Source organism: Danio rerio, chromosome 19 (genome assembly GCF_052040795.2).
Source record: "Danio rerio strain M-AB ecotype USA chromosome 19, GRCz13ab, whole genome shotgun sequence".
Lineage (NCBI taxonomy): Eukaryota > Metazoa > Chordata > Actinopteri > Cypriniformes > Danionidae > Danio > Danio rerio.
Window position 1 is genome coordinate 40,204,940 of NC_141039.2, and position 25,061 is coordinate 40,230,000.

Here is a 25,061-nt window from a genome sequence, read left to right on the forward strand (position 1 = left end):
CCAGAGATGGGTTGCGGCTGGAAGGGCATCCGCTGCATAAAAACTGGCTGGATAAGTTGGCGGTTCATTCCGCTGTGGCGACCCCGGATTAATAAAGGGACTAAGCCGACAAGAAAATGAATGAATGAATGAATGAATGAATGATTGGAATGTTGTTCTAGGAACAACATGCTAATCCAAGAACTTGTATTTTAGTGAAACTCTGTGGGTGAAACATGGACTATTAAAGACTGTCTAACATAAGAAGGTAAATGTATTTTCAAGCTTTTAAAAATTCTGAGCACATTCCTAATGACGATTCAAAGCACATTTCATAGCTGAAAACACATTTTGGCTTCCTTCCGAAATGCATTCCCAGCTTTCATTGCAGCGCTGCGGGTCATCCATGCGAACTTTCTGTGCATTTACAGATTATTCAGATGTAACATTTCCTTTGATTTTTACGTAAGAAGGTGAGGGAGCGGCCCGGCCTGGGTCTGTGGAGAGATGGTAACCTTTGCTAAAGCACCTCCATTACCATTTCTGCATGCTGTCTGGATTCATCTCCCTCTCCAGCAGCCAGAAGGTTAGCACGCCACATTAGGCATTATGCATGAAAGTGTCATTTGAGACACAATACAACGTTTTCCTACATTTTCAAACACCACTGATATTTCCAGCTTTGTTTTAGTCACCTTCTGCTTCTTTGGGCATTGTAGTACAACTATAAAGGGATTCTTAGGCAGACAAGGATTTTAATGTTCGATTGGCTTGTGATTAATTGATCTTTTGGCCGTATTTACACTTATATAATGTAATGTGTGTATTTATATAGCGCATTTATTGTGTATGGCCATACACTCAAAGTACTTGACAGTCATGAGCGGGGTCTCTTCACAGCGCCACAAGTATGCAGCATCTACTTATGATACGACGGCAGCAACAGGACAATGGTGCCAGTGCGCTCACCACATACCAGCTTGGTGAAGGGGAGAGACAGTGATACAGCTACTACGGTGGATGGGGATGATTGGGACGCCTTGATGGGTAAGGGCTGATGAAGGGAGTTTAGCCAGGACACTGTAACACCCTATACTCCTTTATGATAGGGATCACCAATAGGTCCTGGAGGGCCGGTGTCCCTGCAGGCTTTATCTCCAACTTGCTTCAACACGCCTGCCTGGATGTTTCAAGTATACCTAGTAAGACCCTGATTAGCTTGTTCAGGTGTGGTTGATTAAGGTTGAAGCTAAAATCTGTAGGACACCAGCCCTCCAGTAGCATGATTGGTGACCCCTGCTTTATGAGAAGTGCCATAGGGTTTTTAATGACCACAGAGAGTCAGGACCCTGGCTTAACATCTCATCTGAAAAACTGTGCTCACTGACAGTATAGTGTTGACTTCACTTTTACTGGGGCATTAGAACTTACACAGACCGCAGGTTTAGCGCCCCCCATGCTGGCCTCACCAACACCACTTCCAACAGCAACCTAGTTTTCCCATCCAGGTACTGACCAGGCTTATGGTTTGTTTTTATCAATCTGAGCACAATCGGATGACGCTGAATACAGATGTGAAATAATCTAAATTGTTTTGAGCTTGATCATTTAATCTCTACAGAGACTACTCGTCCATTAGAAAAGTTTGTTCTATACAGTATGAATGTGTACAGTATGAATAGAATTCGGACGTACTATATCTGCCATTTTGTTATGATCACATGACCTACCTGTGTCAGTTGCGTCGCTTCACTCCCATTCATGAGTTCTCTCGCGGGGCATCATGGGATAGCACAGCATGCATGGGATGCGCACTTCAGAATCTCGCCGGAAGTAGTAAGTCATCCAAGTACTTTTTGCATTCTGATTTTCGCATTCTATGAATTCGGACATATTACTTGGCTCGCATACTTTTAGCGTACGACAAAGTATGTAAGCATGCGGGTTTGGCAGCAGCCTAGCTTTTCCTCCAATTTGTCAGACTATATTCTCTGATGTTGCATAAAAGTGAATGATTGATTTAAAATGTTAAAAACTGAAGCCACGGACCCATGTGCAACTCGACAGATCCAAAGTTCACATTGGCAGCGCTTTGACTTTACTCCATTCAAAGTCAATGGGACGCGATGGTGTGAACAAAACGTTACTTACAGTTTACTTGTTCCAAATATGTTTCGAATATATTTTCGACTTGTTCAATTTTCTTTAGTTTATATATATATATATATATATATATATATATATATATATATATATATATATATATATATATATATATATATATATATATATATATATGTATATATATATATGTATGTATATATATATATGTATATATATATATATATATATATATATATATATATATATGTATATATATATGTATATATATATGTGTATATATATATGTATATATATGTATATATATATATATGTATATATATATATGTATATATATATATATATATATATATATATATATATATATATATATGTATATATATATATATATATATATATATATATATATATATATATATATATATATATATATATATATATATATATATATATATATATATATATATATATATATATATATATATATATATATGTGTGTGTGTGTGTGTGTGTGTTGGAAAAGCGAAGTCATTGACCTCCATTGAATTTTTTTTCCTCTCTAGGAACATAAAGTGTTGAACAGAAGACAGAAATTCATAAAATTTTACAGAAGAATCACTTTGAGTGTGAGTAATTGGTGATAAAACAAGATTTTTGGGTGAACTATCCCTTTAAGAGTTCCTCTAAAGTTTAGAAACCCTTGTCTAACATTATTAGTATTAGGACAGAATTGCAATGAAAACATGACTAATTATCAACTCCAGAGATTATAAAATGCACTAATTGCACTAATTTGTAATTTAAAATGCACTCATTTAAAACGAGTTGTTTCATGTGTGTGCTTTTTTTTTTGGTTGTGTTCTGCATTTTACATCCAATCTAATGTTTTGTGGCATTAAAAGTGCCATGGCAATTACTATGTACAATTATGCAGAAAATCTAGGCTATAGCTATAGATATATCTACCTAGATATATCTACCTGAAAGATGGCAGAAATAGATCTCCCGAGAGATTTTAGACCTGTCTAAACTCCATTTAGATTCTTTGTTTAACTTCAGCCAATCAGAAAGCTACTTGCCTCACGATTATTTTTCCCGCTCCAAGACATAGGAACTCCATGTATGGGCAACCGGACACGGGTAAATCTAAAGGGCGAAAATCATTTCAAACAGGCAAGCCGAACTCCTAAAATGATTTATAAGATGACAGAGGAAAATAAAGCGGCGACAGGAGTGGAAAACATACGAAAAGCAAGACGAAAATGCAAGATGGTCAAGATATTCATCGATGAATGGAGCCGAAATCTTCAAAACAGGTGTGTGTAGCCTGCCTGAATGCATGTATGTAATGTATGTATGTATGTATTTATGTACGTAGGCTATTTATGTAACGTATATGTGTGTTTTACCTACTATTTCAGTCACTTTAAAGTGCATTTTGCTAGTTACTTTTAGGTGAACTGTTAATCAGTGCAAGTAATGTAAACAAAACCATTAAAATTAGGACTACATGTTAGGCCTACATTTAAACATGTGATAGAAGTCATAGCATAATTATTTCATGTTTTATCAGTATCAGTTTATCATGATTTAGTATAGTTAGTTGGTTAGAACACACACTATCACATTGTCTTAAAGGGATAGTTTACCCCGTTTTATTTTACACACTCCTCAACTTGTTCCAAACATTTCTGAGTTTCTATTCCAGTATTTTGAAGATCAAATCTGAAAACCTGTAACCATTAACTTCTATAGTATCATGGAAGTCAAATGGTCACAAGTTTTCAGCTCTCTTCGAAATATCTTCTTTTGTGTTCAAACGAAGAAAGAAAATTCAAAGGTTTGAAACCACTTGAAGGTGAGTAAATTTTTAGAATTTTTAGTTAAGGTTAAACTATCCTTTTAACGAAAAGTCAGGTTTTACAAGTTAAACTCTGTTAATTTTTCTCCACAGGGAATTGATTTTTTTAACGGTAACTGAAAAACCTTGTGTTAACTCATTGTTTATCCCTTTAAAACAAGTTGATTCATGCAGAAAAATGACATTACCCAATATGCTGTAAGGGGATTTCCACTTGGCATTGGTTGATATAGGGTATGATATCCTTGGATATAAATATGAAAGTTTCATGGTATGGTAAGTGCTGCTCTAAAATAAATACCTTATAAATGGCTGGATAAAAAACAGCAACCCCCTCTCCATTTAACACAATATATTTCATTTTAGGAAACATTTATAATATTTTGCAACTGTAAACATGTCAGGCTAAATAATTAAAATAAATCATTGACCTCTGATATATTCATTAGTTTCAAAAGCACAGATTTCTTTACAACACATTAAAACACTTTAAAATAAACCCTTACATATACCTTAGAAATGGTGTAACAGAAATTTTTAGCAGTTTTAAAACCTTGACTTTTCCAAACTGCAGTAAACCATGAAACCGGTTATTGTCTCATGTCTAAATTCTAGCAAGCAGATTATGTAGTGAGCAAAAGACACTGGAAGAGATGTAATCGCATAGCATTATCAAAATACTTATTGAGAAATACTTATTGGGACCCACGAAATTAAAATTCTGAAATTAATTACTCACCCAAACCTCATTTGACTTCTATTCATCCTGATATGGTATTTTTAATGAACTAACTCTAAGAGTCATCTGTCCCTCCATTGACATGCCTATTCAACAACAAAAACTTTGAAATAGACATTAGAGCAATCACAAGACTATTTTAAAAACTGTTGTTTTAAAAATGAATTGAATTAATGCAAACAGAAATATTTAACACAAGCAAACTACAGAGCTCACAACAGGTCTGACTTTAAAAATTGATTAGTTTTTGTCAAAACTTAATTCAATCACAGTATAATATGGACTACTGTAAATGAGTGATGTACTATTTCTAAGAACTTTTGTAGTCTCTTAGGAATTTTCAAGTTTGTAGGACAATCTTAACTGAAGTAAGATTTTGAGCACTTAAAAATAGCATAGACATTGTTTTCATAGATAGTTAATGCCTTATTCAGAAATGAACAATGTGCCTGTTTGCCACATGGCTGCACTTGTCTTTTCTTCAGCTCGTTCTCTGGATTAGAGTTAATGAAGTGGTCCATGGGGAGGAGAAAAGAGTGCTTCAGTCTAAACTACAGTTTGATCGAAAAAGGAAAAAGTGTTTTTTTTTTTTCTGTAAGGTTATGTATGTGTGCAAATAGGGCACACATTGCAACTATTTTCATTTACTCTATCATAACCATGTTAAATGTTGCACTTATTACAGGATGTGAATTACAGTATACATTGACGGTCGGGGGGGGGGGGGGGGGGTATGAATGAAATGTATGTATTTAAATTACATCTAATCTGTTAATAAAATAAATATTTAATTTTTCAGTGTTTTGAGGGATGTTTAGTGTAATCTGACCTACAATCATCTCTGATGAGCTATTTTAGAGGTTACTGTAGGTCAAACTATACAAACTATGCATCCAATTTTACCTTACTATTAAACTATATGTACGAACACCTATTTTACAAGAAAAGTGTCTTGTGAATGTATACAAAGTCTTACTTTACAAAGTTTACTTCGTCTACAGTTTCAGACTGTTGAATGACTTCTTGCATAGACTGATTGGCACGATTATGCGTTGAAAATGGTTTGAATCATTATGTGATATTCACAGGGGTGGACTTAGTGATTTGGTGGCCCTAAGCAATTCCAGGTATGGGGCCCTAGCATTGAAACTCAAAACACTCTCTTTCTCTATAGATATATATTTTTTATATATTTTAAATATATATAACTAGATTCAGGTTTTTTTGTAATAAATGTTAAAATATATTTTAAGTGGAATCTTCTTAATTTTAAATAAAATGCAATACATTCACAAATAAAAAACAAGCTCTCAAACTATCTACACTTAATTAACCATACTTGTGATTTGCGATTACATTTTAATATTTGCATATGCAGTACGGAAGAAGCATACTATTCGTGTGGCCCCAAAGTTTAGAAAAGAAGTAATAACGTTAAAATCTTAATGGCTGTTGACAGATTTAACAACCTATGATAGAAATATTATAAAATAGATAATTGATATAGGCTTCTTGGCATTTGTTGGGACCCCCTGTATTCTCAGGGTACTAAACGGTTGCTTACCTTGCTTATTGGTTAAGTCCGTGCCTGGATGTTCAAAAGTATATTTGTTTTTTAATATTTTAATTATTAATATTATTTAATATTAATATGATAAATATTAGAGCTAACTGTTTAAAGTTTAATAAAGTTACAAACCCCACACATCTGGTTTTGATTGCCTTCAGCATTAATTAGTGGAGTCAGACCCACTCAAACCCTTCTGTAATTAGCACCCTCATATATTATGACCAAGTGTGATAAAATACTAGTTTTATTTTCAAAATGGAATAGACATTCATGTAAGTTAACAAAACGTTTAATACACAGAATTTGGCATTCAACTTTACTTTTTGTACTATTTAACAAAATGGTTCGGTTTTTCAGTATGTGTCTGATTCAATCACTCTACATGCCAAATTAGGGTGTTTACAGTTTTATTTGTTGTGCTTAATAGTGCATTTTCTTCTACAATTTTACTGTCATACATTAAGATTGTTTTTGTGCCAATTAAGTTGGGTCTGATTGCATAAAGAGTGTCATAAATTATAGTAAATTTAAATGTATCCTTAACTAGATTTTGCAATGCTTTCAAATATTTCATTAGTACCATATAGTGTAAATTGTGTAGCTATAATTTCAAAGTAGCTTCTAAAAATGTCTACATTCTCAAGCAAACCTTTCAAAATACATCCTAATAATATAACCAAGTGTTACTTGACCTCTGCATCTGTCTTTGAAAGCTAAGGGCAACAATGCAGTTGAGTGAGCATGCTGTCTGAATTATATAGAAAGAATTTGATGAAATATTACGTGTGTGAGTGTGTGTGTGTGTGTGTGTGTGTGTGTGTGTGTGTGTGTGTGTGAGAAAGATAGAGAAAAAGAAATACCAGCCAGTTATCATCGTTCACCCTCAGCGTAAGTAAACATAAATATTAATGAAAAAACATCACTCAACAAAGCCCTTTTGTACCTGGGCTTGTCAAGTTTGTCACTGATAAACAAAAAGCAAGGTGAGTCTGGCATTGAGATGTATCGTGGAGAGGTAAAGGAAGAAACGGAGTGAGAGAGGGGTGTGCAGTGCGGTATAGTATGGGTAAAAGCACTGTTTGGATTTGCGGCACCATCCTAACCCACCCTTAATAAGATTAATGTAGCCCCCGGCCATGCTGTTCCGCCTGGCAGAGGATCAATCGAAAAAAGGCAAGAGCATATTAAAAGGATTATAGATTAGCAATTAGATGTCTTTTGACTGGGGGAAAAAAGATACCCAATGAGGTGAATTATGACTATATTTTCACCTTAGTCTCAGTCAGCAGTTCGGAGGTAAAGGAGGCAACACTGATTGGACAATAGTGAAAAAAGAGAAATTGTCCAGTTAAAATGCTGATAAGGGAAAATGATTTTTCTGTGGTGTGATGGTCAATGGTGATCTCTCTCATTGGAAGACTTTCCAATCATAATCAGAGAAGTCACACCGAATAATGTTGTTTAGTCTGTTGTATGTGACTGTGCAGTTAAGTTTGGTTGTCAGTAATTTTTTATTGTCTAATCCGTTTCTAATCCGTATAAGAAGTGCAAGAAATAAGACAAATTAATATGACAAAATTGGCATAAAGCATTGTCAAAAAATTTTAAAAATGCAAATCGATTTAATCTTAAAACCTTAACGCCCATTTGACATCAACAAATTGATGCCCTTTTGACCCCAAATATAGTGACACAAAAAGTATTATAGTATAAGAAGTTGTATTCAACTGAAATAGAGCTTCACAAAACAGTATATCGTTTTAGCATCGTTATTACAATGTGTGTATCAGCAGTAGTAAAATCATAAGACACACATTGTTGAATCTGAATTATAGTTGACCAGGAGCTAAAGAATTGTATTTTAAAAAGCTCCTATAATGCATTAAAAAAGGTCATATTTTGGTTTTGGGGCTCTCCAACAACAGTCTGATATGCTTGCAAGGTCAAAAAACACTTGCGTTGTCTTATAATATGCATTTATTATTACCTAATTATCCCAACAACTCCTATATGATTCGTTCAGCGAATTATTTGTTTCCAAACCCCTCTTTTTGATTGGTGTGATGACCCAGTCTGTTTCGATTGGTTGACTGTGTTCAGCATTAGAGAAATGCCCACCACGACTTATCAACTTTGTTGAAGTAGTCAGAGTGCAGAGTATTGTGAGCCCACACCAGCATATTGCTCTATTGATAACCATGACACACATTCAGTATTAATGGTAAAAGGTGAAATATTTTGAAACTTGTATGTAGGAACAGCTGATGGTGACCATAGCAATGACAAACAGCAGTAGATGGCGAGTTCACAAACGCATTTAAAACCCTAAACAAATCGACACACGCCATGTATTTAAATTTGTTTTAGACGCGATACATGAATAAGAGTTAAGATACACTACAAGCGGTTACAAGTAACAAAACATTTGCAAAATTTGCAAGCTAGAGAAAACAGAGGCATCTATTTTGATCACAATTACACTTGTGAAATGGAGGAAGGAACTGGTCCATGAACTGTTTACTGTAAAGTTCCTGTCAAGCTCTAACAAAGTCCCATACATCAAAATTGTTTTCTGATCCTTCCTTTAACAAAGGGCCAATGAATCCCCCATTGTAAGTGTGTAGATTGCTGAAGCACTCGTCAGAAAAATTATGGGAACACAGCAGAAGGCTATAATGCTGAGATATTTTTGCAAAAATAAACTTCAACCACTGACTCTTCACAGTTTCATCTTTAGGTAGGGAAAATAAGACTAACTTTCCATCTCACTTCAGAGCACATCGTCTTCGAAAGGATTCAACTGTGATCTGCTACAGTGTTTGTGGGCAGGAGGTTCAGTTTTCCTGGGTTTGCGCACACAACAAATGGGAGGGGCTTGAGTTCAGTATCGACATCACGCCGTCATGACTAAAGATTCGTTACCCTGATAAATCAATAGTTTTAAACACGGTGCACGTACAGATTTAAACCTGGATGTTTCACTTTACTTAGAGCTGTGTTACTGCATGGGAAGTCTATTTTAAATCCCATAATAAGGGCTCTTTAATTATTGAATTTGTACAGAATTTATACAATTTATGCCAGAAAAAAAAAAAAAAAAGTTTTTCTCACTTAGAATTCCTGTCTTGTTACTAGTCCAAATATCTACATTTCAAAGCGAAAACAGGATTCATTTACTTGTCCCACTGACAGATTGTTTTGTTTGTTTTAAGAAAAACTTTTTAGAACAAAAGTTTAAGAAGAGTTAAAAATAAAATAATATTTTACTTGAGCTAAAAATGAGAAAAAGCAAAGTAAAAAAAAAAAAACTGACTATTTCTGTACCTGAATAGTGCTAGACTCCATACAAAACCATAAATTAGTGTTATTCAAATTATCTTATGAAAATATCCCATATTGCAATATTTATTGCAGAAAAATTAAATATTGCAATATCACATTTTTCCAGTATCATGCAGCCCTAATCTAAAAGTTTCAAATTTCAAATTTACACTGGATTTTGCATCTGTATGCATGTATACTGCCTTTATGTCAAAACAACAAATTATAACATTAGTGCCAAAAAACATATCAAAAATCAATTACAGAACAGTCTTGTAAACAATTTTTGACGCCGTTCTTAGATGTCAGTTTGATGTCATTTTGACATTAAGGTAGTCAATTGACTTTAAATCGATTTGCATTTTGGATGCTTTATGTCATTTTGACATCAAGGTGCCTGCTGGGAATGAGACACATCTTGACTCACATTAAGTCAGTTGCAATGAATTAAATTAGCCATGTGCAAAAAATACTGCAACCTGCCTATTTATTAACTACAAACTGGACTGCTTAACCTAAAGACACTGGATAAATGAAGATTATGTGAAGTGGACATGACAACACAAATCCTCTGTGAAGCATCCTTGCAAATATTATGCCTCGGTTGACTGGTTTAAAACCTACAACTCGGTTAAAATAAAATTTTTTGGTTGTTGTACCATATTTTTTTTGGGCAAAAATGTGGGTACTAAACCCCCAATAAAGTATGTTTTAAATATAAATGTAAATATGCTTACCATAATGTCAATCATAAGCAATTTCAGGAGTGAAGAATAGTAGTTTAGGAGGCTGATTTAGTAAATTTTGGTTTAATGAGATGGACTGAATCTTTTATAGAACACTTTGACTTCTTAACTTAAATCAATGAGTCTAAAAAGTAGTCATAATAGTGGCATTTTAAAAAAAGACATGTTCAATTTCTGCAAAACAGTTCTAAAAAGACAATATTATTCATTCTATACTATCTATTCACTACATGCAAAAGTGTATGTGACAAATAAAGGCTTTCATCTTCATCATCATCATATTCAGATGTGGATAGTTGAATGTTAAACCAGTGTAAAGTTCGTAAATTTAGAAATTTTTCAACAGTTTTAAAATGCAAGCTAAAACTAAACAAAAGTTCCATTATCTCATTTCATTCCAATTATTTGTTTGTTTTCGAAGTACAAATGAAGATATAAACCTAAGAGTTCTATAACCCTCCATTACAGACTTTCAAAGTTCAGAAATAGAAACCAAATTCATTGTGAAAATATTTCACGTGGCTTCAGCTGTACAAATGAAATGATACAAATCAGCAAAAACACATTTTAGTTATATTAACTTTATATTAACGTTTACTAGAGGAAACACCTTACATATATGTTTGGTTTCCGTTTTAAATCAGATCATACTAGGCTGATCTAGGAGGCGCTGTCAATCATTTCAGTGTAATGACACATGATGGACCATCTCATGCTGAAACACATCCAGTGACTTATTTTAAGTTGTTGTGCCTCCCTCTCACCAATCGGGTGATTTCACAAAATACAGCTCTCGACAACTGCTGGGGTGGGAAGTGGACTGTGTCCAATGTATATTGATTTATGGCCCACCTCGCCCCCCTGTTTTACTAGTGCTGTAGAATGCAGTGTGCAAGTATGTCCACTAACAAATGGACTACTTCATTGGTTGTGACAGCTCCATTGGGTTTGATGGACAGGAACTAATTTCTCCATCATACGCAAATAAAAACAAAAAGAATGGGACTGCATAAGTTGCTTATTAGAGCCAGGTGTTGAGCAAACCCTATAAATGCTAATATTCCCTGTGTTCCCGGCTGGTGCTTTCTACTGCTGTAACGGAATGGAAATTTCTCAAATATTTTGTGCTGCTACTAGCGGGGCAAGATACGAAAGGACCAGTGCACTTAATAAGATTCAATTAATGATAAATGGATTTGTTTCCTGTCGGATTTTAATTATAGCACCACAAAGAGAGTAAATTCTCAGGCTGTGTTAAACGTGGCTGGACTGAGTTTTGTTTGGTATTAACATAATGAGTTACAATCTAATTAATGGTGCTCTAATGTTAATAAAACACATCAATTTTGCTTTATCAAAACATCTAAGCAATATAGTGCGCATATGTTGGCAAAGCTACAATATAAACCTATTCTAGCATACGTTGATGAAGGACAAAAGTAGCAGGAACAAAAAGCAACTAAGCAAGTGTGAGACAACACACAAAAGCAGTACTGCATCAGCCCGATCTGTCAAAGTTAACAACACTACTCCAGTTACCAGAGAGAAAAACCTTGGATGTCAAACACAGATTGTGCACCAATGACCTAGAAGGCTTAGAAGGAGTTTTCAGAAGTTTGTCAGGACATTTGTGCACAGAAAAACGCTAAAGTATAAAAGAACTTTGCCAAAAAACACTCCCGTTAAAAGTATGCTTGATCAACTAGATTTCATAGATGTCGAGGAAGGTCTTCATTGTTTTTTTGTTTTTGTTTTTTTTACTATAGTGTTCAATGGTTGGCGCTGTTGCCTCACAAGAAGACAAGAAGGTTGCTGGTTCGAGTCCTGGCTGGGCCAGGTGACATTTCTGTTTGGAGTTTGCATGTTCTCCTCGTGTTCGTGTGGTATTCCTCCGGGTGCTCTGGTTTCCCCCAAAATCCGCACTATAGGTGAATTGGGAAAAAAAAAAACATTGGTCACAGTGTATGAGTGTGTGTGATTGCTAGAGTGTAAGAGTGTTTCCCAGTACTGGGTTGCAGCTGGAAGGGCATCTCTGTGTAAAACATATGCTGAAATATTTGGCAGTTCATTCTGCTGTGGCAACCCCTGGTAAATAAAGGAAAATGTGTTAAAACGTGAATATTTTGCATATTGCCTCTTTAAAAAAGGGGTGTTAACTTTGACTCAGATGTTTAAGAATACCTTGACTTTATTGAAAATAACAGGTATTTGTGCAGCTAATATGTAGACCTCTTTAACTTAATCAAACTGCTGTCTAAGAGGACAGAAATAAGAAATTATAGATTAGATATGCCAATATTTAGTAATCCTATAAACTACGAAAATGAAGATTTATGCCAATTTTATTATGGGAAAATGTTCATGTCATTGCCTTGAGTTTCTTCCAACTTTGTTCATTTATTCATTCATTTATTTTCTTTTTGGCTTAATACCTTTATTATCAGGAGTCGCCACAGCAGAATGAACTGCCAACTTTTCCAGCATATGTTTTGTGCAGCAGTTGCGCTTCTAGCTGCAACCCATCACTGGGAAACATTCATACACTCTTATTCACACACATACACTACGGATGATTTAGCTTGCCCAATTCAACTGTACCGCATGTCTTTGGACTGTGGGGGAAACTGGAGCTGCTGGAGCAAACTCACGCGAACACGGGAAGAACATGCAAACTCCACACAGAAATGCCAACTGATCCAGCTGAGGCTTGAAACGCCAATCTTCTTGCTGTGAAGCGACAGCGCTACCCACTACGCCACTGCGCCACCCCCCAACTTTGTTTTCTTTTTAAAATAAAACTCACATGTGATTGTGATGATGAAAATGAATCATTGACTTCTTCTGTCTTCATTAGTTTCAAAAACAAAAGTAAAAAAAAAAAAGTTTTTAAACGACATCTTTGGATAACTTTTGTGCTGGAGATACATAGTGGTCTAAAAAACTAAAAAAAAAAAAGTAAATAAAAAGAATTTTACATGTATCTTAGGTATGATATTCCAGAAAATGTTAGCGGTTTTAAAACCTTGACTTTTCCAAACCGCTGTATACCTCGAAAAAGGTTATTGCCCCATGCCTACCCAGCATTCACCTTGATATCAAAGTTATCTAATTCACACATCAAACTAGCAACAGCAAGCATGATCATATTAAATGAAGCTTTCTCTTTCAGAACCCTGAAGAGCTGACAGCCTCTACACAGCGTCTACGCATGCAGCTCAAACGATACAGTAAGTGTCCTTTTTCTCCTCTTTTTCTTTGAGTGGCCAGTTCATCAGTGAATCCAGACAAAATCCCAGCATGCATAATGGCAGCTGTCAGCCTGACTGTAAAGGAGACCATGAAGAACTTCCTCTAGAGTCATCGTTATCGTGTGTAAAGCCTTGTACTTAGCCCTGTCACCTGTAATTAGCATCAATGAAGAGCAGTCGTGAAGTTGACACATTGTTCTATGACAACCCGTCAAATTGTCTCTCTTTCTCGTCCCTCTCTCTCTGTGCTTCCCTCTGTCGTTCGACCAGGGGACAGCCGACACTGAGTGAATGTTGAGTAACAGATACTTCTGAGGCCCAAAATGGAAATTTTTCGTGTTACATCATCCGCGCCGCTCACTTGGCATTTTATTTACAATCCGTTTGATGGAAATGGCCTGTCAGCTATGTCAGAAAGCTACGCAAAGATTGATTTCCTCCATCTAGAAACATTTTCTATCGGATTCTGACACTTAATTGTGTCAAAGATTGATCTTGTGTAATTACAGACTCTGAGGTTATGACTAGAGCAAAAGATTTCCCCGGTGATTCCAGTGAAATCAAGTTCACTTGGTCTCTTATTTTATAATTTAGTCGTCATTTGCTTAGCAGTAGCAATTTATAGGTTACCAATTTTAGAAGTGCAGAGGTTAAGTACCTTTGGGCGCACTGGAAATTTAACAATGTGAAAATATAAAGATCCATATGTAGAAAGTAACTCTTAGTTTCATTCATTCATTCATTCATTCATTCATTCATTCTTCCATTTATTATTATTGTTTTATTATTATTATCATTAATATTTATTTTTATATATTTTTTGTTTATGCGTCTTTAAAGTTATATTTAGGCTGCATTTACACCGCAAGTGACCCAATTCAGATTTTTCACATGTGGCACAGATCAGATATGGCCCATGTATGTGTAAGCAGGAAAAAATCACATGGATTCCGATTTATTCAAATCAGATTCAGGCCTCATTCATATGTGGAAATGTATCTGATATGAATTGGATCTGTGTCCTCGTTTCTGCAGTATAAGGAAGTCGATAGGACATTAAAAGCTATAGCGAATGATGTCATCTCTGATGCTTTCATTTCAGAACAGACTTCAGCAAAGTCCCAAATCTTAAATTTCATACACCAGGACTAAAAAAGCTTTATCCAGCTATCCAATGGCATTTTTAAACCCAATTTATTTTCAATTCAAGAAAAAGCATGTGGCAAAAGAAAAAGAAAAAGAAAAGAGAGAAAAGCATTTGCCAAATGCATTTAAAAGCACAATTTAAATAGTTTTTATAAAGGCATTTAAAATGATCTATTAATATACGTTTTTATTGTTTAATTAATCAGCATTTTAAAACATGAATTGAATAAACATTTATGAAATTGTCTATTTATCAATTTAAAAGTTATTTTTAAATATATATTTTTTATTAAATGACACTTAAACACAATAAAAAAACACATTTAAATATGTCTATTTATTTGTCCATCATTTGTTTAAATTGTGTTTTATTTATATGCATTTTTATACTTCATTTATTAAATTGATCATCTTATTCATCGTCTTATTACTATCTGGCACTCCTGGTCTTGGTACACATCTTTTTTTCTATCTTTCATGGTGGCCAATTTATGAAATATATATATATATATTGCTCTAAAGCAACTTCATGTAATAGGAGGTTTTGGCATTTTAAAAAAGAGCAAAATGTTTTATAGCTAATAATTTTTCCATTTCTCATTGCATAGTTATTATTTTCTGGTCTTTTTGTTAAATGTTAACTGGCATTTGGGTGTCTGGGTGTTTATTTAGATTCCCATTAGCCACTACCAACATAGTAGCTGTTTGCCTTGAGGTTCAACTAATAAAATGGCAAATTTGCATGTAATTATCATTAAAACCAATACCAAATGTATGCACAATATATCGCTAATCTGCAATGTGCACATCTCAATAATGTTGAGTTAGGGTTATATATTATATTGGAATTATATAGCCAGTTCAAAATACACAACATTAGAGTTACTGCAGAGTTTAATCTTAATGGAATAAAAGTTGATCGTTTCCACATACTTTAAGGTGCTAAGAGCATTCAGACACAATATTTAATAGAAAATAATTTTTTTGTAAGTCTTTGCAATGTTATTTTAAGTTTGGCTTTTTTTTTAAATTTCTGTACCTGATTATGGTTTGACTATACCCTCAAAACCATAAAGCACTGTTTATTTCATTCTTATATTTAAATATTAAATTATTACATAATTCGTGCCAATCGATTAAAAACAATACATTGTTTCCAAATAGAAATATTCAATTAATCTGGTGAAATTGTATTTATATCGCAATTAGGGATGTAACGATTCACCGTAATTCGGTTGAAAATAAATTCAAATATGTGACTATTCAAACTGGTATAAATGATTTTTGATACATGTTTTGAACCGAGGGGGTACAGCAGTGAAGTGCACTAAACCAAAATAACAATGCCAGTGACTCGCGACCCCCAAAATCTTTTCAGGTGGTTATAAATACAGAAACATTGCATGCAATGGTGCACACACACCCATAGACCCAAGTCTATTCTATTTTTTTAATGTATGTGAGTGCTGTAAATGGGCCAGAAAGTTTAACCTGGTGTCATAAAATCAATCTGCTGCATCTGATGCTATTGCTGTGTCTTTAATATAATGTAATTACCCCAGGGGTCGCAATCCATTAGAACTAGTAACTATAAGCTACTATAGTAACTACACACAGCAGTATACAGTAACTATATTATATAGTAACTATACTATAAAAAAAAGTATTTTTTTTCTTTTCAGTAGGTTATGGATAAAATATGGTAATTCTTATGGTTTAATAATAATAATTATTAGATTTTTGAAGAAAAAAAAAATTGTCCCGTGACACCCACTTTGAGAACCACTGCACTAAACAACCACAAACTGTGTGCAAAAACTGCAAAAAGATGTTTATTATGGAGCAGAGGGCCTATTGACACCCCTGTACACACAGCTCTCAAGCTTTCCTCTCCACACTAGCCATCTCAGTCCCCAGTGAAAGAGTTTTTTTTTTTTTAGGACGGGACATTGTAAATGTGCAAAGATCTCAACTTATACTAGAAAATATAGATATTCTGATATTTGTATTTAAAAAATGTAAAAATCCAGCACAGTTTTAGTTTGTTTATATTAAAGAGCCCTCTTTAATTTGTATTGTTCATTTTTAATTTGTAATTCATTTTAAATTTATGTAGCTGCACAGTCAAAGTTTTAGTTTGTTTAGATTAATGTGTCTTCTTTAGTTTGTATTTATATTATACTTTTTATTTGAATTTTGTTTTAAAATTCCAATTTAGTTATTGCAGAAAATGTTTTATATACAAATAAATTATATTTATAAACCAAATATATTATAAAAATAAAATATATATAAAAATATAAAAATAAAATATATAAAAATAAAATGTATTATAAAAAGTGTAGCATTTGAGGAAAAAATGAAAGCACTCGTTCACCTTAAATTTGTATCAAATAATTTTGTTAAAAAAATCGTGAATCGTGAGATTAGCATCATGAATCGTATCGAATCGTGAGTTAGGTGAATCGTTATTTCACTAATCACAATATTTATAGCAGAAATACAAAATATTCAGATGTCGATGTTTCTAATATCATTATTTCATTAATATGTATTAATTTATTTTTAGATTTTGGTATTTTTGATCACGATTTCGTGCACATTCGTCATTTATTTTTATTTGTTTATTTTTTTCATATTATTATATTAATTTGTCTTTTTTTTGTCAATTTTTTTTATAGACAGACAGACAGACAGACAGACAGACAGACAGACAGACAGACAGACAGACAGACAGACAGACAGAGACTAAAATAAAAAAAATGGACACATTTTCCCTAGACCATATAAATAGACACCAATGCTAAAACCAAACAACGACAAACATTTACATAACTTTATAACTATATGTTATTAACTAGTTTCCAAAAATAAATTTGCATGCATAACCAGTAATGGCCTTTTTTTGTTGTTTTGTTATTTGGGTCAGCGTTTGCGTTACTTTAGGGGTAGATTTCATTATTGTAGTGACTTGTGGACATTAAAATCCAATGAGAAGCAGAAGGGAGAACATTAGTTTATTAAAATGTTGCACCATTGGCGGCACCGTAATGGCTTCGGTGCTTCATTTTTTTTGCAGATAACAATATAATGCCTTCTACCTATTTGTGCCTGAAGGAGACATTTTTTGCATAATGAAAATATTTTATCTGCTTTTGCTTTTTCTCGAACTGCCTCACCGGGGACAGAAGCCTGTGTGTAATATCAGATGGGCCAGGTAACTCTACAGCCGTAATTCCTCAGGTTCATTAAGATTCCTCAGTCTCTGCGGTTATGGGATGTTCCACATTAAGGAAATTTACACTTCCTAGAAATTAATACAGTTGGCTGGAGAGCAGTGTAATTAAAGCGAGAGGACCACTGGTGGATGGGCTTAAGCTTATCTTATGTCTTCTTGAAAGCTTTAAGAAACATATGATCGGTCGTAAAAAAAAAATGCATGTGTATTTGCAGTGTAAAAAGCACCCGGGGAATTTAGCTCAGTTTAGCTGCAGCACATCAATTTGAGATTAAGTGTCAGCGAGGCTTTAATCAGTAGTCTGAGGTTATGACCACTGCAATGGCAGCACTCCATTCACTTGCATTTATGACTTATAATGAAAACTGTCTTCAAGTGTGATAGAAGTTGAGCCTCATTGATTCAGTGAAGTACAGTCGCAATGACGCAATGATACAGTAGTTAACTATGTGTGCTCCATTTATAAGACAGCTCCACTGTTAAATTAATGAAAGGATATATTGTGCAAAACTAAAATAAAAAAATGATGCTTGCTGTTTGTTCAAGCTACTTATTTAAATGAGCAGGAACAACACAATTATTGAGTTTTTGTGGCAGCAACTTAATTTGTTTTATGTTTAATCTACTTAAAGTATCTTTTTTAAAAAAATGATAAGTGTAAATTATACTATTGTATATTTTGATGCGTACAGACTTTGGTGTTCATGTTTAATTTTGTAAAATATAACAAATTACAAATTAAGTACCTATCTTACTTGATTTAAAGTCTTAAAATAAAATTGCTAAATTAAACTTAAAATTAAACATTCGGTCCCACTTTATATTAAGTGTCCCTAACTACTATGTACTTACATTAAAAAAAAAATAAAAAATACTTACTGTGTTTATAATGTATTTGAGAGCACTTGTGGTGCTTTTGAGTTGGAATAGAGGTTGGGTTATGGACAGGTTTGGGGGCATGGGTAGGTTTAAGGGTGGGTTAAGGTGTAAGGGATGGTCAACAGTGTATTTACAAATGTAATTACAAAAGTTAATTACAGATGTAATTACAGACATGTATTTAATCAAGCATAAGTACACAGTAAACATGTATTTACACAATAAGTACATTGTAACAAACTATTAATTCCTATGTAAGCACATATTAGTTAAGGCCACTTAATATAAAGTGGGACCAAACATTCTAATTACAACCTGTAATTATTAAAATACATAGAGTATTTTAGAAACTGCTGATCTACAAAGAGTTTCATGCACAACCTTCTCTAGGCTTTACAGAGAATGGACAGAAAAAAGAAAATATCCAATGAACGTCAATACTGTGGGCGCATATTCCTTATTAATGCCAGAGGTCAGAGGAGGATTGCTAGACTGTTTCCAGTTGACAGAAAGGCAACAGTAACTCAAATAATCACTCGTTACAACCGAGGTATGCAGAAGAGCATCTCTGAACACACAACATGTCCAACCTTGAAGCGGATGGGCTACAGCAGCAGAAGACCACACTGGATGCCACTTCAGTCAGCTAAGAACAGGAAACTGAGGCTAAAATTTGCACAGGCTCACCAAAATTGGACAATAGACGATTGGAAAAACATTGCCTGGTCTGATGAGTCTCGGTTTCTCCTATGACATTTGGATGATAGGGTCAGAATTCGGTGCTAACACCATGAAAGCATGGATCCCTCCTGCCTTGTGTTAACAGTTGAGGCTGCTGGTGGTGGTGGTGTCATGGTGTGGGGGATATTTTCTTGGCACACTTTGTGGCACACTCAGACTGGTTTCTTGAACATGACAATGAGTTCACTATACTCAATTGGCCTGGATGTGGTGGAAGATTCACATCATTGATGTGTAGCCGACAAATCTGCAGCAACTGCAGGAGGAATATTCCCAGTACCTTGTTGAATCTATGCCACAAAGGATTAAGGCAGTTCTGAAGCAAAATGAGGTCTAACCCTGCACTAGAAGGTGTACCTAATAAAGTGGTCGGTGGGTGTACACTGTATATATGTCATTATTCTGAGTCTACAATATGACCATACCTGCCATTATTTGTCTCCGATATTCCGAAAGAGCGGAGGGGTGGGTTGGGGTGGTGGCTTTGTGTGTTTGTCTGAATAACACGGGTGAGAACCAGGTTAGTAACTGCACTGTGGTGTTTGTAACTGTGCTATGGACCGGGTGTCCTATGGCCACTGCGTGGGATACTTTACCAAAGTTTGCAACCTGGAGGTGTTGCATGTGTGAATCGAATTATTCTTAATAATATTATTTACTGTAGGGATGTAGCAATTAACCGGTTTCACTATTAACAATGCTTTAGTTCGTCACGGTTAATTAATTGTAAAGGCTTCTCAACAGCGTGTTTTTGCATGGGACAAAACTGCTGCAACTAAACAAAGTTATGCCAACTGTGTGCTATTTAAAGTTCCGAGCTTGTACACTGAGACTAATAACCACGCACACTGGATTATGGCTGAGGTTATTGACTAAGGCAAGTAATTTTTTTTTCTAATGGAAAAAACTAGGTGTGTCCCGAGCACACCTAGTTGAGATAACATGCTGCTTAATTGTGACTACGGTGAAATGCAAACGACTGAACTTTGAAAAGTTATGTTACACAGGTTTGCAAATCCACCTAAAGTTACAAATGATATCACCGATGAGAGTGATCTTGTGGTGATTGTTGATCCTCCAGCCAAGATCAATCGAGTGTTTTCGGAGATCGCGTTAAAAGACTCTCTGAGTGGATCCGCTGTTTAATGGCCGGAATCTCTGTGTTGCGTTCACTGTTCGTTCAGCGCAAAAGGCCTCTGGATGTTATATCTAAAACTGTATACATCATTGACAAAGAAGCTCGTCTTTACTAAGTTTAAACTGATACTGCGGCTCATGACAAAGAACGGTATTGCCGATGTGGTCATCGGGAGAATCCTGCTCTGCCCCGCTCGCCTATATTGGGTCAGTGACTTGCCTGCTTTTTTTCCACAAACACAGAAACATATAAATCAGCGCTAAACAATACTGAGCATTTAAAAAGGTACAAACCAAAACTTTTAAAGAGTGATTGAAGTGAGACTTTTTTTTTTCTTTTGTCTACCTGTTTCTCGTTCTTTCTTTTGTTTTTCTATTTAGTTACTGATGACTGCTTTGCAGCTTTTAGCATTGAATTGAATGAATGAATAATCTTACGTTTCTGATTTGTGTAGCAGAAATATTATTTATTTATTAAATTGAAATGCGTATAAAACAATAGTGCAAAATGTATATTTCTTACTGCAATGCTTCATTTTAGTTTGATGCAGATTTGTTTTCATAATATAACAGTGAGTTTTATTGCAGATAACTCTCATTCAAGCAGATTCAAGGCAGCATGATAATAATGAGAAATGTAACTCATTAATATTAGTGTTATCATCGCAAATAATATTTTATAATTATTAGACATTCATATTGAATTTATTGTGGAAATAAAGTCTTTACAGAATTAGTTAGATTGTTGTTTCTAGTTTTTGTTTGTCCTGATTGATGTTTTTAAATACATTAAATCCGTTAATATAAAATTTGCAGTTTTTTGTTTTTAATATTATGTGTTGTATTAATTGGTTACTGAACAGCAATTAATAACACTTTAAAATATAAGGAGTTTTCATGTAATTTTTTTTTTATCGTTTGTTTTGGATTGTTTTGAAAGTGTTTGGGAATTAATGACTGCAAAATAATCGCGATAACCACAAAACCGTGATTATTCCTTAGATTATAATCGTACAGACAAAATCTATAATTGTTGCATCCCTAATATACAGAAAATAAAATTGTGTTATAAATTAGGTTATGGTAGATAATAGTTATTACACATTACACTTAAATATTTAAGGTTTTTTAAGATAGTTATGTATCAGATTTTTTTAGGGGCAATATAATTTTTTTATACGCAGTGTCTATATGAGCGTTTATATATGATGCGTCTAATTTTTTTGACGCATCATAATTATCTACAGTGTCCTAATTCAGCTGTGTGATACTGTAAGATTTTAAGTTTATGATTAAAAAATAATTTACAGGCAAAATCTGGATGGAGCTTATCTCCCTAAGCAAAGTATGTGTGCGTATTAATCATATGCACAGATTGATAACTGCTTTTAAAGTGGTGTGTCTTGAAAGTTATTTAGGTACTGTAGTCTTATCTCCATATGAGAAAGTGCTACAGCATGGTAACAGGGTTTGTACATTTAAGAAAGCACACAGATACTCGTACACACATATGGCTTGGTTGCGAATGCGAACACTGTAGGCTTTTTCCTCTCAAGCTTGATGTGGTTAATTGGATATTATGAAGGGAGTGTGATTGTGGCAGAGCGGGTTAGTGCAGGGTGGCAGTGTGTGCTGTGCTGGAGATGAGCGGATTGAAGAAAAACATCAGTTTAAAGCTTTAATGCTCTGCCTCCGTTTCTGCAGGTTACAGGATGAAGGAATGGTGATTAGAGAGTGTGATGGGAGGAAAGGAAACGAGTAGTTACTGTTACTTTATTTATTTGTTATTATTGTTTATTTATTTTATTATTATTATTAATATTGATATTATTATTAATATGGTGATGTAATAATAGAAATGGGGTGACATGGTGGCTCAGTGGGTAGTGCTGTTGCCTCACAGCAAGAAGGGTTGAGCCTCGGCTGGGTCAGTCGGCGTTTCTGTGTTCGTATTATTATTATTATTATTATTATTATTATTATTATTATTATTATTTTGCAGCCAAAGTTATAATATATTTTGTGTATAATTTAATTTTTGTTTTAATTGAATTTTTAAAAATTGCATTAATTTTATATATTTTTTCATTTTATTTTATTTCATTTTATTACAGATTACAGTACAATTCATTCATGGATTCAAGTTTTTACAACACACATTGCTCTGAATGCATGACAGCCACAATGCAGTATTTTACTTTATTAAAAGATTATTTTTATTTTATTTTATTTTATTTGTATTTTTAAATACATTTTATTTATACATTTTTAATGTAATTATATTTTAATTTACTTTAATTTTTTATTTAATTATTTTTAAAAAACATTTATTTTTATTTTTTTATTTTTTTTATTAGAATATGCAAAAATCATACAAATACAAGAAAACATCAACAGATAACAAATACAAAGCAACAAAACAAAAACATCAACAATATAGTCAGGTATTGGTATGTGCGTGAGTGTGTGCGTGTGAGTGTGTGTATGCATGTAAAGGTAACTTGGTGGACAGGTCAGAGTACATACATTAGGAACAATAACAGTCAATAAATGAAGCAAGTGTCACAGATATAGATAAAACGTATAGAAAGAAACCAGTCAAAGGTAGGGAGTAACAACAATGCTTATTAATGCATGATAGTAAATATGAGAGTAAAAAGAGAGAAAGGACAACAGTAATAACTGACAACAATAATAATAAATCACAAGTGCTACACCAACTACTACTACAGAAAGTTACTTATATTACAACTACTACTGCTTCTACTACAGCTACAACCACGACTACTACTACTACAATGTCTACTAATACTGATACTACTACAACGACTACCACTACTGATAGTACTATTGCTACAACTAATACAACAGTGTCTACTGCGACTACTACTACTACCACTACAATCACTTCTACTACATCTACAAAAACATTTAATTTTGAATTATTTTCTTTTTATTTATTTCATTAGTTTGCATTTTATTTTTTAAATACATTTTGTTTTACATTTTGATACATTCATAGATTCACTGCTTGCAGTCATAGCTGGTTTTAGCTTATTAGTTTTTTGTCAAGTAAATCTGCTGTACAAGTTTGAACTCTTAGAGCCCTCAAATGAAATGCTTGATTCTATTCTTTAATTCTTTAATTCTTCTATTTAAAATAGTCTAATCTCTGAAAGTAAATAATTATTTTATATTGTTTGAAATATTGATCTAATATAACATAAATATAACATAATTAAAATCACAAACTTTAAAACAATATTTTTTTTAATACAAAAAGTAAATCCAGAAGAAACTATAGGTACTGAAATGAATCTTGCTTTTACATTAGATTTGTACTACAGTTATAGTTTACATAGTATTGCTTCTATAGTCATAAGCACAAGGCCTGAAAACTCAATAACTTCATAATTGTATTTATTTTTATTTTATTTTTTTGTTGTTGTTTAAAATGTGACTCCTCTTGCAGATGCACACATGGCAATGTTGTTACTGAAAGGGGTATGCATAAAAATCAGCCAAGTTACTGATAATGATGCTCAGATGTCTAGAGGAAGTCATCAAGGATGAGGGTCTTGTGAACCCATTTATCAGCGGACAGTGATACTAATAATTTCAGCCATTTATATCCAGAAAACAGACAGCTGGATGCTGCCACATCCTGCTGAGAACACTATGTTTTCCTTGCACCTGTTTTTTCTCTCTTCGCTTTGTGAGTCAATTGCACACTTTGCTTACCCGTCTCTGATCGGAAACTGAAATTACTTATTTGATCGCCCCCCTCTTGCTGTTGCATTGAAATAAAGCACCATCCAACATGCATATAATATTTTCGTCTCTGGCATTGCTCAATTTACATATAACAGCAGTTAGTGAAACTGTTTCCTCTGCATTTATAAACATCTTTTTTGTTATTCAGAAGGTTTGTATTATGAAAGGAAAGTTGCTATGAGGTGAATCAGAATATTAATAAGCGGGACAATAACACTAGAATGTGAGCTGTTTTCTAATATTTCAGTCATACTTTACAATAGGGTTTTATTAGGTAATGCATTTACTAACATTAGGTATGAACAATACTACAACAACAACTAGGGCTCGATCATTTTAACGTCGATATCGCAATGTGCAAATCTGCAAAAGTCATATCACAAGCTAATTTAAATCACTTGGACACAACATTTAAAGTTTTCTGCTTTAACAGTTAGATTAGATTTGATTAATTGTGTTTATATATTTATACAATTAAGTTATTTTACATTTGATTAGTCAGTACTGATAGACTTCACCAAAAAAACATCTATTTATTCATTCATTCATTTTCTTTTCGGC

General features: G+C 33.8%; 1 protein-coding gene across 23 annotated transcripts in view; it reads left to right on the top strand.

Moving 5' to 3' along the window:
• Positions 1 to 3,202: 3,202 nt before the first annotated feature.
• LOC147832625 (uncharacterized) overlaps positions 3,203 to 25,061 on the top strand; it is a 201,289-nt gene continuing 179,430 nt past the window's right edge. For all 23 annotated transcript variants that reach the window (XR_015945390.1, XR_015945388.1, XR_015945389.1 and 20 more), the window contains exons 1-2: positions 3,203 to 3,416; positions 13,507 to 13,564. Coding sequence is in view for 4 of the 23 variants with exons in the window: in XM_088651515.1 (XP_088507641.1) it covers positions 3,393 to 3,416; positions 13,507 to 13,564 (82 nt within the window). In the remaining 19 variants the exon portion in view is untranslated. The remainder of the gene's footprint in view (positions 3,417 to 13,506; positions 13,565 to 25,061) is intronic.